The 13,945-nt window shown below is 43.0% G+C and overlaps 1 protein-coding gene across 1 annotated transcript in view; it reads right to left on the reverse strand.

Moving 5' to 3' along the window:
* dpy19l3 (dpy-19 like C-mannosyltransferase 3) overlaps window positions 1-13,945 on the reverse strand; it is a gene marked incomplete in the record, with an annotated part of 97,487 nt that overhangs the window by 54,501 nt on the left and 29,041 nt on the right. The window contains 3 exon segments of the mRNA XM_012861642.3: window positions 1,099-1,244; window positions 1,642-1,763; window positions 4,998-5,088. Of these exon segments, the coding sequence (XP_012717096.2) occupies window positions 1,099-1,244; window positions 1,642-1,763; window positions 4,998-5,088 (359 nt within the window).

Below are 13,945 nucleotides of genomic sequence, written 5' to 3' on the forward strand. Positions count from 1 at the left end.
AGGCAGATGACCGTTCATACTGAGCCTGGTTCTGCTGGAGGTTCTCCTCCCTGTTAAAGGGGAGTTTTCCTCTCCACTGTCACTCCATGCTTGCTCAGTATGAGAGATTGCTGTAAAGCCAATGCAAACGACTGTCCCTGTGGCTCTACGCTCTTTCATGAAGAGTAAATGCTGCTTGCCAAGACTCGATGCAACCTCCAGGATTTCTTTAGATGGGAAACGTTGACCAGTCTGTATGATTTGATTGAATTTGACTTTGTAAAGTGCCTTGAGATGGCATGTGTTGTGAATCCTCTATATAAATAAAATGTTGTTGAATTGCTGTGTTACTTATCAACCTCTTTCCTTCTGTGTTTTTGGTGCAGCGTCACCACAGGCGAGGGGTTGAACAGATTGGTCATAAGCTTCTGGCCGAGCGGACCTCGTCTCGCGGACGGGTCAAGCATAAACTAGGCCTTAGCTAAAAACAGGCCAATCCCAGGAGAAAAGACCTTCTAGCAGGACAACAATTCTCAACGTACAGCCAGAATGGTTTGGATCAAAGCATATCCCTGTTAGAATGGCCAGTGAAGGTCCAGACAAAAATCCAACTAAATATCTGCAGGAAGACTTGAAAACTACTCTTCACAGATGTTCTCCATCCAATCCAGCTGAGCTTGGGCTATTTTACAAAGAAGTGTCTGTATCTAGGTGTGTCAAGCTGCCAGAGAAATCCTCCCCAAATGTGTCAGGGAGTCTGAATACAAATACATGACATGTCTTTCAGATGTTTATAGAAGAATTGAAAAACCATGTACGCTTTTATTTTTTTACATCCACATCATAATTATACACTACTTTGTGTTGGCCAGTCACAAGAAAATCCATTAAAACATCCAAGGCTGGGGTTGTAATAGGACAAAATCTGAAGTAATGCATTAATACAAGTCACTTTATAAAGTTTCCCACATTTCATTTCTATTTCTAGCTCCTTCTTGCGACGGTTGTGGAGAGTAGTGAGAACAAGCACAGCATCTGTAATCTGTGCAAACTCAAAGGCCTGCCTTCTCCTCTGTCTTCCACATCCACAGCATCATGCAGAACCTTGTCATTACTCACCTATTGAGAATGTACCAGACTCCAGTTAGTGTACCAGCGAGCCAGGAACCAGACAGGAGCCACGCTGTGAGGTACAGAGCAATCACGTACACGGCTTGGAGCGAGAACACTGTGTAAATGTAGAAATACACGGGCTCCAGATACGCCTGCACCCCCCACACACACACAGACAGACACAGACACACAGACAGACACACACAGACAGACACAGACAAAAGAAGTGACTCATTAGCTGTTGCTCTGTGAATAAGGACTCCTACTGGGCAACAATGACAGCAGAGGAGCTGGGCAGTTAGGAAAACTGTTGAAACTTCAACGTTTGCTGTGATATTTTCCCCTCCCTGACATTCAGCCCTACAACAGGGACAGTGCTGCCTAAAACAGCAACTTTGATTGTTAACACCCAAAAAAGTTGGGGAAAAAATGTAAATCTGTGACAAATTTCTCACAAAGTTTTTCAAACTGATGGCTCAAAATGAAAAGTAAAAAAAAAAAAGCGACACGTATTACTCTAAGTGAGCTGTAGGGTGGGTGGTGCGTTACCTGCAGGGGCAGCAGCCTGTAGAGAATACTGAGAAACACCTCCTGGTAGATATTCATCCGCTGTAGGAGATTAATGGTCCTCCTGGATTCCGTCAGGTTATCATGGATCAGCTCTGACAGCCCTGGGAAGACACACACATCCAGTACCGGTGCTAATATCCATCCAGGGCGACCGGTTCATTCGTTGATGGTACCAAATAAAGGATGGATGGAGGACATTCAGAGGTGGTCTGGGACACCTACTTTCATTAGTTTAGCAGTCTGGAATACACTGATGGAAGAGCCATCACCCTGATCTGGCTTCATGCAAGCAGCAGAGTTATTACCTGGGGGTCTCTGGGCTATAAAGTTTAGTTTGGGGCTGATTGGAGCCACCAGAGCATAAATAGCTGAGTTTGTTCGCCTTCTTGCGACGCAGATGTTCCAGTAAAGTGAGTCGTGTGCCGTTTTACTGCACTGGAGGTTTAAAGGTCATAGCTACAACTTTCTAATCAAAACGATAATTTTTTTCAAAAATAATACAGCCACAGAATGTCTAGAGCAGGGGTCACCAACCCTGTTGAAACTGAGAGCTACTTGATTGGTACTGTGTCATACTAAGGTCAGCCAGTACTGACCTTAGAACTAGAAGAGTCAGAGCTCACCTTAACGTTACGGAAAAATTAACACTTTTCATGCTTTTGCAATTTTTAAATATGTAGAAATGCAGGTGTGATTAAAAAGGAAACACAATACAGTAAAATACTATTTTAGATGCAGCTCACTGGTGAGTGCTGTTATTTTTTAAACAGGCCCAAGGGCACCACAGGTGGTACTTGGGGGCTACCTGGTGCCCACAGGCACCCTGTTGGTGAGTCATGGTCTAGAGTGGTGCAGAATAAAATTATTAATTTATTCTGCACCACTGAAGATGAAAAATAAATATATGGTTTAAGAAAATTTGTTGTATGAATTTTGACGGGTCCAAAATATATAAATATTTACTTCTGGTTCCAACATCGACATGAAAGGACCAATAGGGGTAGCAGGTTGAAGTGACCTGAGTAGTAGCCCTGCAGATAGCACTGAGAAATGGCTTTGTCTCTGCGTAAAATTCCTCATTTCTAAAAAGCAAAACAAGGGTGAACGTCAGTCGAGCTTTTGAGCATTGGTGCTGACTTGAAGAAGCGAAGAAGCGAAGAAGCCAACAGGTGGATGCTGCTTTCCTCCTGAACAGATAAGTTAAATGTCTGCTAATGCTAACCAAAGGACCTGGCAACCGGCTGGCAAACAGTACAACCGAATGTTGGGATGAAAGCCAGCCAGTGCGAGTGCCCCACCTGCTGGCCAGGAGGAGTTCAACTTGACAGCATCTCCTTTAAGAGTTAAAAACTTGCATTTTCTGTGGTGATATATATATAGGTGACACATAAATCTTTTAAGTGACTTTTACCTTTTTTTTTTTTTTTTGCAGACACATAAGCAGACCTGATGATTGGTGTTTGACATGTCATGTGTCACCCATCAGTCAAATCTGTCACTAGGGATGTAGAGAAGGTAACTAAAACCTCACTACTTCTCACAGTTTTTAGGATGACTTCCTGAAAACTGGAAAATGGCGGGGGTGTGCAGGTAATCAAATTCATCATTCACTTTCAATTCTGGCTCCAAGGGATCGAAAACAGCACCATCATCAAAAAGCATCATCCTTGTTACACTATTAGTCTGGAACATCCCACGGTGCTCTTAATTTGAAACGTCCCCCAGCTGATGCACGGTTCTGCCTCTCTCACAGGCTGATCCAGTGTCGCCAGCTCAGGGACACGGGCAACATTCTGGCCCCATCTGGTGACCTGCCTGTAAAGCAACCAGTGACGTCTAAAGGCACTTATTCTGGCTTTACAGCAAACGTCAGGTGACTAGAAAGTATGTAACGTTATTCGCCTCAATGAGCGGCAGGTGGTGCCATGCGTCCCTCCTCCGTCTCAAACCTCCGACAGGTGGCTGAGTCCTCCTGCACCAGTCCTCCTGCACCAGTCCTCCTGCACCAGTCCTCCTGCACCAGTCCTCCTGCACCAGTCCCGTCCCCAGACTCTGTCCCTCTGTCCAGATGGATTACTGACGCTGCCGCCTGCAGATCTGTTTGTGGTCTACTCAGCTAGTTAATGTTAACTGTATACAAAAATAAAAGCAACAGATACCTTTTTTTCCCACAGATGAAATGAAAAATGGTTTTAAATATTCTGGATTTCAATACGGCGTGATCTTCAGAAGTGGTCTGGGTCACTTTTATCAGCTGCTGACCCGACGTGACTCCCTTCAACCTACAGGTAAAAACTGAATGTTTTTTTAAGCTCCTATTAATTTCATCCTTAAGTTCCATCATCTACCAGATTTTATTTACACCTCGACATCCCCTGACAGGCCCAACAGAGAACAGACTGAAGTTAATCCACCAATACTACGCCCTGAACCCTCCTCGAGAGGGTTAGACCTGAGCATTGTTCAGCTGACAGCGCCCCCTGGCTGTGGTTATGTGTTTATTGGCTTGTAACGCAGGCATAATTTTGATCAGTCCTGGGTCAGGGCAAGGCTTATGGGACTTGGCATAAAATATAAAGCTGGTTTAATAATAATAATAATAATAATAATAATAATAATAATAATTTGCAGTTAAATGGCAAAACAAAAGGAGAAATCTGACAGTGATATTTTATTTTATATTTAGTGGGCGCGCTACATGTTCAGTGGCGTTGCTAAGTGTCAAAGCAAAGCTCTGCCAGTTTGTTTTACTGCTGTAATTTAACAAAACTGCTGCAAAACAACTGCTTACTACATAAAAAACCCCACAAAAACAACTATTTCCCACAGGAAGAGGAAGTGAAGCTTGTAATCTTGCTGGACACAGCCTCCACCTAACGCTACATTAGGCAGTCTTTTGCTTTATTTTCATTTTCCTGTGTTGTCTAAATGAACCAGCGCTTGGCGATCGCAGAGAATACATGGGTCAGACCAAAATGCTAAGCTATTAGAGCAGAAGCTCGAATAGAATAAAAGTTAATCAGAAACAAAATAATCAGGGCACTCTCGTCAGCGTTTAACTTCTGTAGCCGGGACCACCGCACCAAGCCAGAGGGGTTAATATTAGTGGAATTTCAACAAGAGGACCAGCAGAGAGATGAGGAAATGGAAAACAGATAAAGAGAGTAGCAGAGACGGGCGGACAGAGCTGAACAGGTGACGAGAGATCAGATAGAAAACACTAAAGTGGGTTTTACAGTTTGTCACAGTGAATTGACATGAAGGGGAGGATGAAGAGCCCTGTGGTAGATGGCAAAGAGCATGATGTTCTAGCGCTGAGGTAGGATGGAGCATACCTTCCTGTATGGACGGCGCCTGCAGCATTTGTTTGTAGTACGAGTAGTAGAGTCCACATTCTGTCCGAAAGGAGATCTCCCGCTCCACTTCCTGAAAGCAGAAGGGCCAGTGTGCTGACAGACATCTAAGCTCTTTTGTTCTGTGTGATGTGGAAAACAGATTCGCTGGCGAGACGAGACGGAACCAGCGAGGACAGAAGCAAAGCGGCAATCCTCAGAGGTAACAATCAGAGAGGTAACGCAGCCGTCCCAGGAGAACCCCTGCCTGCCGAGCGTGATTACTGTTCCACCGCAGCGGGACGGGGGACGGCGCTCAGGACGCCCGGCAGTATTATATCAACTGTTTATCTCTTCCACTCAGTTTGCAAATCTTTTCACTCTGTGTTTGATTAAAAGTGAAAGTCTGACAACAGCACCCATTCTCTTCTTATTAAAATGGGTTTTATCATTGAGCAGGAGCCTGTCACACTGGTTTCCAGCAGTGCCGTCTATCTAAAGATGTTCACAGTCCAAGGCTTCGTGTAATCCAGAGCCTGTTAAAAAGCAAGCCATATTTCAGAGTATTACTACCATGTGGTTTCTGGTATTTTCCAGCAATAACTCGGGCTCAAAAAAAGCATAAAGAGCCTGTAATGGGAACAGAATAGCTTTCCGTTCAATGTATCAGCAGATCAAGGGAGTAAATGAGTGAGGGGAAGCCTGGAGCCGTGCTGATTTCAGTTTAAAATGTTATTAAGTTTCAAAATCCACCATGAAATAAATAAACATTCAGATGAATACTAAATGTACTCTTTGTCATCGTATCAAGAGATCCCACAGTAGAAGAAAGAATCCAGAGAAAGGCCAACCCAGAGTTACCCCGGGCCTCCTGGCCACTTCTCCTCGTCGGCTTGTGGCTTTAGGTGAATGGACCACACTTTTTAGGCTCTCCATCCCACCAGTGGGCTAACAAGCTATTTAAGACGGTAAAGTATCAAAGGACAACTTGCTTTTGAAGGAAAAAAAGCAAAAGACCCAACCTAAGATTTATCGCCCGGCGCTTATTTAGGATTTTTATGAGGAAGACATTAGACAAAGACTTGAAAAACGTGCCTCAAAATATCATCACAAATAACACCAAACGGAATTGTATTGACAGCTAAGTCAAGAACGGGGAGATTTTCACATGACCTGTCCCACAATGCAAAGCCTTAAATGAAACAGTCCACATTCAAAAGGTTCGTCTTAGTTTGAACCAATGAGTCCAGTTTGCAAATACTAAACATTATGGACCTAATCTCCAAAAGGTCTGGGTGTAGAAAAATGTGTGTAAACTGGTCAGCAAGGCTGATCTTAACACCAGGATCAAAGCAGTTTGGGTGCAAACTTATTTTTGTGAGTGTGTGCCTTCAATAATAGACAGATCACATGCTGATGACCAAACCTCACAGATTGATGGGAGGGGGATACGTAAATGTAAATACTGACCACCTGCAAAGCGCTTTAGGAAATCTGAGACTGATGGCGAACGCAGTTTTTGCTTCTAGCAGGTTTGAAAGTCAGGTGCAAACTCTCTGCAGTCATTGTGGTCAGAAAGGGTAATGACAGAAGAAGGACAGAGAGTCTGTCTGCAGGTGAACAGATTTGTTCACCTGCAGCGGACAACAGCTTTTCCAGGTTTTATGATTGATATTTAATCTTTTAAACTTAACTTTGTTATTCCTTTTTACTTCTGTTTATTGCACTTTGAGACACTGAAAGTGCACTATAAATGACATTCATCATTCAATTCAGTTCAGTTCAATTAAATTTCACATTGTCGATGGCTTTACAGCAATCCCTCATACTGAGCAAGCATGAAGCGACAGTGGAAAGAAAAACTCCCCTTTAACAGGGTGGAAAACCTCCAGCAGAACCAGGCTCGGTGTGAACGGTCATCTGCCTCGACCCACTGGGGGTTAGAGAAGACAGAGCAGAGACACAAAAAGCACAGCAGCACACATTGATCCAGGAATCCTTTCTATGTTATATGGTAATGAGAGATGATCTGTCTTCTCTGGATGATGTCACAGCTAACAGAATGCCAGACCAGATGCACCTACTATGAAGAAAAAAATGACAGAGAAAATAAAGTTAAAAGTTTAAATAAAAACAAACAATGCAAATTGGAGAACAGTAGGAGAACTCAGCAGAGGAAGAGAAATAGACCCTGATGTCCTCCAGCAGCCTAAGCCTATAGCAGCATAACTATAGAGATAGCTCAGGGTAACATGAGCCACTCTGACTAGAAGCTTTGTCAAAAAGGAAAGTTTTAAGATTAGTCTTAAAAGTATCTTTGCCTCACGGACCAAAACTGGTCCCTATATGATTATTATCATCATTGTTATTTTTTTCAAATAATTATTATGATTATTACCTCCAACTCCACTGCTAGAACCTCATCATTGCAGACGCAGTATTTGTAGATCCTCCACCACACGGCCATTTATTGCACGCGCAATTTCTTTTCCAATTTTGCGCTCCTTATTTTGAATCTTTAAAGATCAGACTCTAAGAACAGAAGAAATACCACTCAGTCTCAAAATATTCTGCCAGAGACGCGCCCCATGCTAGTGGAAATCCTGGTTTAGGAAACCAGGATTTCCTAAATCTAATGACTTCAGATTAAAATATGAATTTTTGCCTTTCTGTTTGAGCGCACAAAGGTCATCGCATATCAAAGACCTGACAGGTGGTCCACCAGTTGCAGTAATGGCTCTATAACAGACTACAGTGCTGTGGAAAAGAGCCAAAACTAAATTTCTCAACAGCTGAAACACAGCCCCTTTCAAACACCAGAAATAGCTACCGCCCTCTGCTCCAGGGCTGGCTGGTAATATGGAGTTAAGGTATACCTGGGTATTTATCACAGCAACAGGCACACCGTAAAACCTACTGCAAACTGTACAAAGGGAAGTTTGAATTTGTACTTCCTGTTAGTTCTTCTTCTGCTGCCCTACCTGCTTGAACAGCGACGCCATCTGCTCCAACGCACGGCTACGATTAGGCAACACTGTTTTTGTGATTGTTAATAAAAAAATAAGTAATTAAAACCCCTCCTGACATCACATTGATCCAGCGAAGCAGGTTTTGTCTTTCCATAAGGTCCTTTTTCCATATGTGGTAGGGATGAGCATACTTAAGAAAGATCCATGCTCAATTTGTGATTGATTTCCATTATTTTTTCAATATATATCTTTGTTTAAACTCTTGAGAATATTATATATGATGATTTAAACCTGTTCATCTATACCTGTGTTTTGGTTAAACATAAATACGTGGCAGAAAATCATTAAGGGCTTATTTCCACATTATAACATGTCACCGACACAAAACAGCAAACCTGATTCTGAGACAATGATACTTGATGATGGTTAATGAGCCGTTCCATTCATGGTCAAAGAACTTTGCATTTTTCACCCAGCCACATTGGTAGGCAACTTGAGTTTAAGTGTCCTGCCCACTAACATGTAGCAGGGGAAGGACGCTGGAGTGGAACCCACAACTTTCTGACAGCAAGGCAACAATGGCTCTGAGTGGGCCCCCGCTGCCCCGATGGGTCAACTCACAAGTGAGAAAGAAAGAGCGGGACCTCCTGCTGGGACCTGAGATTGGACAGCTGAGAGGTGTGATTGCTTTGTGCGTGCACTTTATCACCGACTGAACCCTGGCGACCCCTGATCGCTGCAGATTAAACACACCAGCTCATTTCATTTTCAACCAGAGTCTTTTTCTGGAGGTCCGGCAGTGACTCCTACCGTGAGCTGGGAGAACCAGAGCAGATTCTCGTGTATGGCGTTGACACACCAGGCCTGAGCCGCGGCCAGCAGCCCTGCTAGAAACAGCCCCGCTGCCATGGTAACGCGCTGTTGCCAAGGCCACCGCGGTAGAATGCCTGAACCGGAAAAAGAAGCGGATCGTCCGAGCGGAGAGGCAACTCCTCTGCCCCTCGCTGGCTCCGTCCTCCTGTTGCTGCTGCATGTCCCCTCGGCGGGTGCGTGGGGTGAAATCCCCAAACTGCTCTCTGCCCGCTTCGCCTTCACTCGCCTCCGAGACGCCATCGCACGAGAAAAACGGAGATCATCTACAGATTCTTGACCCCTTTGATGTGCTGAGCACAGGTACATAAACAGAATGCTCCTGGGTTCCCCCACAGAGGTGATCCATTACAGGGATAAATACCAATGCGGCGTGTTCTTCCTTTGCTTGAAGTCGCTCCAAATAATTTAAAGACAGGCTTTTAAATCGCTTCAAGTTCTCTGCCAGAGGAAATATGCAAAAGCTTTCTCAGAGGAGATGCGGAGCTGGTTTCCCTCCCAATCCTCTTTCGAGTTTACCCGAGGATAAAAAACAAGCGCTGGCTTTTCACTATAAACTATATAAGAAATACGGATAATCCCAAGTTTATATTGAGGTCAAAGAGAATAAGCCCAGCGAACCAGTTCAGAGGAGTGCGTTCCGCGCGGGAGCCAGTTAACTTCTCTCCCCTTCATTTCTCTCTGTCGGCGTGTCCTCTTGATGAATTTTCAATAACTTCTTTCTCTGATGTGATGCTTGAAGGATCCACGGAGGGGTTAATTCGCCACCGGAACCGCCCGCGTCCTCCCTCAAGCGTAAAAACGTCCCGCCAACTTGTTGAGGTTCAAATAAAAAGTCGTCTTTAAGCAGCTCCTTAAAGCAGAAAGCAGAAAACAGAAGGACGGAGCCGCAGCACGTGTGTGAACAACAGGACAGACTGTAGACAACTGCAGCAGTCGGTGGGGGGGGGGGGGGGGGGGGGGGGGGGACTACTGCTGACCTCTTGTCTATAAAAACACACACGCATACAGGCACGGGAGAAGATGAGACGAGGGTGGGAGAGCAGTGAGGGGAACGTGTTGGAACATCGGTTGGAAAACGTGGGGAACGTTTGTCGGAGAATTTGTGGCTCGGTCGCTGGTGTGAAGCTATGAGCGCGTTCTGGAAATAAAGCCCTGCAGGGCCCTGGAGTCCACATGGACATGAGCTCACACCTGATGAATTCAAGAGGACAAACGGAGCCAACAGGGCTGCAAGTCTGCTCAACAGCCCTGCTGATAATCAGCGGTGTCCAGGATGAGCTCAGCATCACACTGCATAAGGGATGGCATCTTGTTAAAAGAAGTAACCCCTTCAGCTACGCAGCAGCTTTTCTACACCGCAGTCACACCATAACATGGCAACAAACGCATCGCTTTGTCCATTCACGTCATATGAGTGGATCACAAGCCGTGTGGATTCTCACAGCATGCAGCAGGCATTGAGCAGCCTTATAGACTGCAGTGTTCCCCTAAGCAATCTGAATACGGTATGTGTTCCCCAAAATACAACTGAGTCAGGTGTCGCTCCCCGAACTGTTCCCCAACTTCTCAGCCTGCAACCCTTAAAATAACAGCACCAGAGACCGGCCCCCTTTGGTGGGGTGTGGGGGCATATTTTTTCTTTTTGGAAATTACGAGAATAAAGCTAGAAAGTTGTGAGACTAAAGTAGTCATTTTATGGGAAAAAAATTACAAAAAAAGTGCTGTTTTCCTTCTGTGTCTTCTTGAGCATGTTGTAAAGTTATACTTTACCAACTTCAAAAAAAAAGAGTTTTTGTGTTTGATGCATCAAATTATTATTACAGGACTTTGAAACGACTGTGCAAACAACTGTGTGGATATATTGGATCGTCATTTGAATCATTTCACAAACCCCACACAGAGTCTCATTACCCCCCCGGGGGGGTCTCAACCACTACTTTGGGAACCCCTGCTCTGACAAAAGCATTCAGTACCTTAAATACAAACAAAGTTGCTGAGATGGAGGTTCTGCTGATTAACGCATCACTCAGTTTAGACAGACACTGGATGATTATCCACAAAAATGACATCTGTGGGCTGCTGCCACTGTCTTTGTATATTTAAACCTCTTAAGCCTGAGGGTCTATTTTCCAAAAAAAAAAAGCATACTTTTCTCAACTTGTACAATGCCTAAACTGCTAATTTTGTTATCAGCTAACATAAAGGTTGTGGAGGAGAACGTGGCTGTGAAAATTTGAGAGTAAATCATTGTGGGCCTGAGTAAATTAGATTTAAATGCCCAAAAAATTAATCCCGCCTGAGTAAAAAAACAGATGTCTACGTATAAAACTTCTTACCTTTGCTAAAAGAAGAAAATAAACACAATAAATTGTGACTGTAACATCTTGGTTACATATGCAGCAAGTTATACATGTTTGGATGGATAAAAAAAAAAAGCAGATCTAATCAGCTGTTAGTTTTGGGAATGAACATTTCCAGAGTGATTCCATAATTTTTCCCTCTGCTTGAGCTAAAAAAGTGTTACTGACTACCACAATGCTTTTTTCTTGAGTTCTTTTAAGAGAATTGCCTCTTAAAATGATGGTAGTTTTGTGTCATGTCAGTGATCTGCTTTTTTTATTTTTTGAGAAAATTGAACAACTGAACGAACATCCTCCAAGACTGGTAATTCCACTAATGCCAGGGGTTGTAATCGTTACTAAAAGACTGAATTACTCAAAAGGTACTAATTTGTGTCGGAATCAATATAAAATGACTCATTCGCGTTTGCCCAAATTGTCTCACTTCTTCTGGCTGCAGTGCTGCAATAACAGACTCAGCCCTCCGCTCCCAGCAGCTTTAAGTGACCATTTGCTGGAAGTTTTAAACTTTGCTAGCAAGAGGAGAAGGCTACAGTCAGAAGTAAACATGCGACTCTCTTTATAGACAAGATAAACACAAAAGCGTTCGGAGAAACTTCCCCTATAAGCCTACAATGCTACATGCTAGGCTAACACTACAATGTTTTAGAGCAACTTAAAAAAGCTAGTAAAGCTCCCGTCTCTGCAGTAGTGGGGCAGTAAACCTCCTGGACATCATAAGCTAACGCTAGCTGTTATTATGGACATCATAAGCTAACGCTAGCTGTTATTATGGCGCTTTCCATTTGTCCTCAGGTGGAAATTCTGACCTCAGAGTAGGACATTTCTTATTTAAATTTTTTATTTTAAAAAAAAATGTACGTGTCCTGTCTGGCAGTGAAGCGCTAAGAATTGTCGTCTTAATGCCAAAGAGAGCCCAACACATTTTACTTTCACAGGTGGAGCCTTATTGCTTTCACCAAAGTGCAGCGCTTGATTTATTTTACGCATAAAGCTTTAGTGGATTTTATTGTGGGATAATTTAACGTTTCACGGACACAAAAACAGGAAGGCAGAAGAGGGGGAAAAAGGAAGAGAAAATGATGAAACAAAATGCTAAAAATGGAGAAACGGTGACAAAAATAGAGAGGAAAAGAAGAGAACAATATAACAGCCTCTGAGTCTGCTTCTACACCTGCAAAGAGAGATATAAAAATAACAGCAAAACAAACCGATAAAGTATTACAGGTAAAAACAACCAACACTTTGATAACATCACTGAAAAGTACAGAGTATTATTTAATATGAGATAAATTGACAGCTAAAGCTAACTAGGGTTTTCTGTATAGAAGTGAATCTGTAAGCAACTGGATCCAAGGACCAGTAGGTGTTTTATCCATAAGAAAAATTCTCAGTAGTGGTCGTGAGGAGCCAAAGACCTGCCCCCCAGAGTGCCAAGACAGACACCGGGGAAAAAGAACCCCCAGAGCAAAGGTACCCAAGAGGGACAAACACAGGGATAGCTGCCTCCGTCATCCCAGGGAAGAGAGGAGAGGAGCGCCAGGAAACCTCCCTGGGAGCTGTGGCGACAAGCTCGTTGGCTTCGCCGGGAGCCACCTATGCCAGAACGCATTCAGCCATGGGCAAAGAGAGGCCCAAGGGAACCCCACCCCCCCTCCAGGCCCTGCTGGGCCCAGACAGAGCCAGTAGTCAGTCACTTGATTCAAAAACTTTTCAACTTTTTCAATAAAGCTATTTTTTCACAAATTGTTTAGGTTTCTTTTACATTGTAAGGGTTTTTAATGTGCACAAAATCTGCTTTGGAAAAAAATGTGTGTAAATCCCTTTTGAAACATTTGAACTTGAAGCTACCATATGTTGCTCTAAACTGAAAAAGAAATAGAGACTTAATTGCTGCGGTCGGGGAAATGTCAATGAGCTTTACCAAAAGCTATGCTATAAACCATGACCAACCCATTAATAATAATAATAATAATAATAATAATAATAATAATAATAATAATAATAATAATAATATCTATTTAACAAACATCTGTAAATCTGATCTAAAAACAATCCACTTTTACCACTGTGTGGGTGGTTCTGTACTCTGAGAAGGTTAAATCTTCCTCAGACAAGATTTAACTAAGACTTTTTTTATCGTCCAGTAAATTTTTAGGTGACATTTATGATTACAGCTCTGTACAAAGCAAGACTGGTTTCTCCGAAGAGATTGCTCTGATGTCTGGCCTGTTTCTTTTTTTTTTTTTTTAGTAATTTTCTTCCACATTTGATAAACAGCTTAATGATGTCATGCAGAAAAGTCAACCTGCTTTTTAACCTGACTGCATTCAAGCAAGTAAAATAGGAACATTGCAGGACCCCCTTTTTGTCACCCACTCAGCTAGGCTAACATCTAATAAAGATATAAAACACAACTAAAAATTAGAATGCATATGTACGGCTGTGCTTCTTTTTGTTGACTGAAAGTTTTCCTTATTCAGCAACTGATTTTAATTCAGTTGACCAGAAAACGTTTCATACAACAAAGAGCCAAATAAACTTGTTACGGTGCTGAAGTCTTCAGCCCAGTTTCTTGCTAATGCATACGCATTAGCTTAATAGGCTTTGATGAAAATGAACTCCTCTATCCAAATTAAAACAACCCATTTATGAATTTAGAGCCATCTACTAATTTAAATAACTGAAAAGGCAAGCATAGGGTTCACCAGAGGAGAAGAGGATAGACGTGTCTGTCAGGGTGCAGTTG

The sequence above is a fragment of the Fundulus heteroclitus genome, chromosome 4 (genome assembly GCF_011125445.2).
Source record: "Fundulus heteroclitus isolate FHET01 chromosome 4, MU-UCD_Fhet_4.1, whole genome shotgun sequence".
NCBI classification, from domain to species: Eukaryota; Metazoa; Chordata; class Actinopteri; order Cyprinodontiformes; family Fundulidae; genus Fundulus; species Fundulus heteroclitus.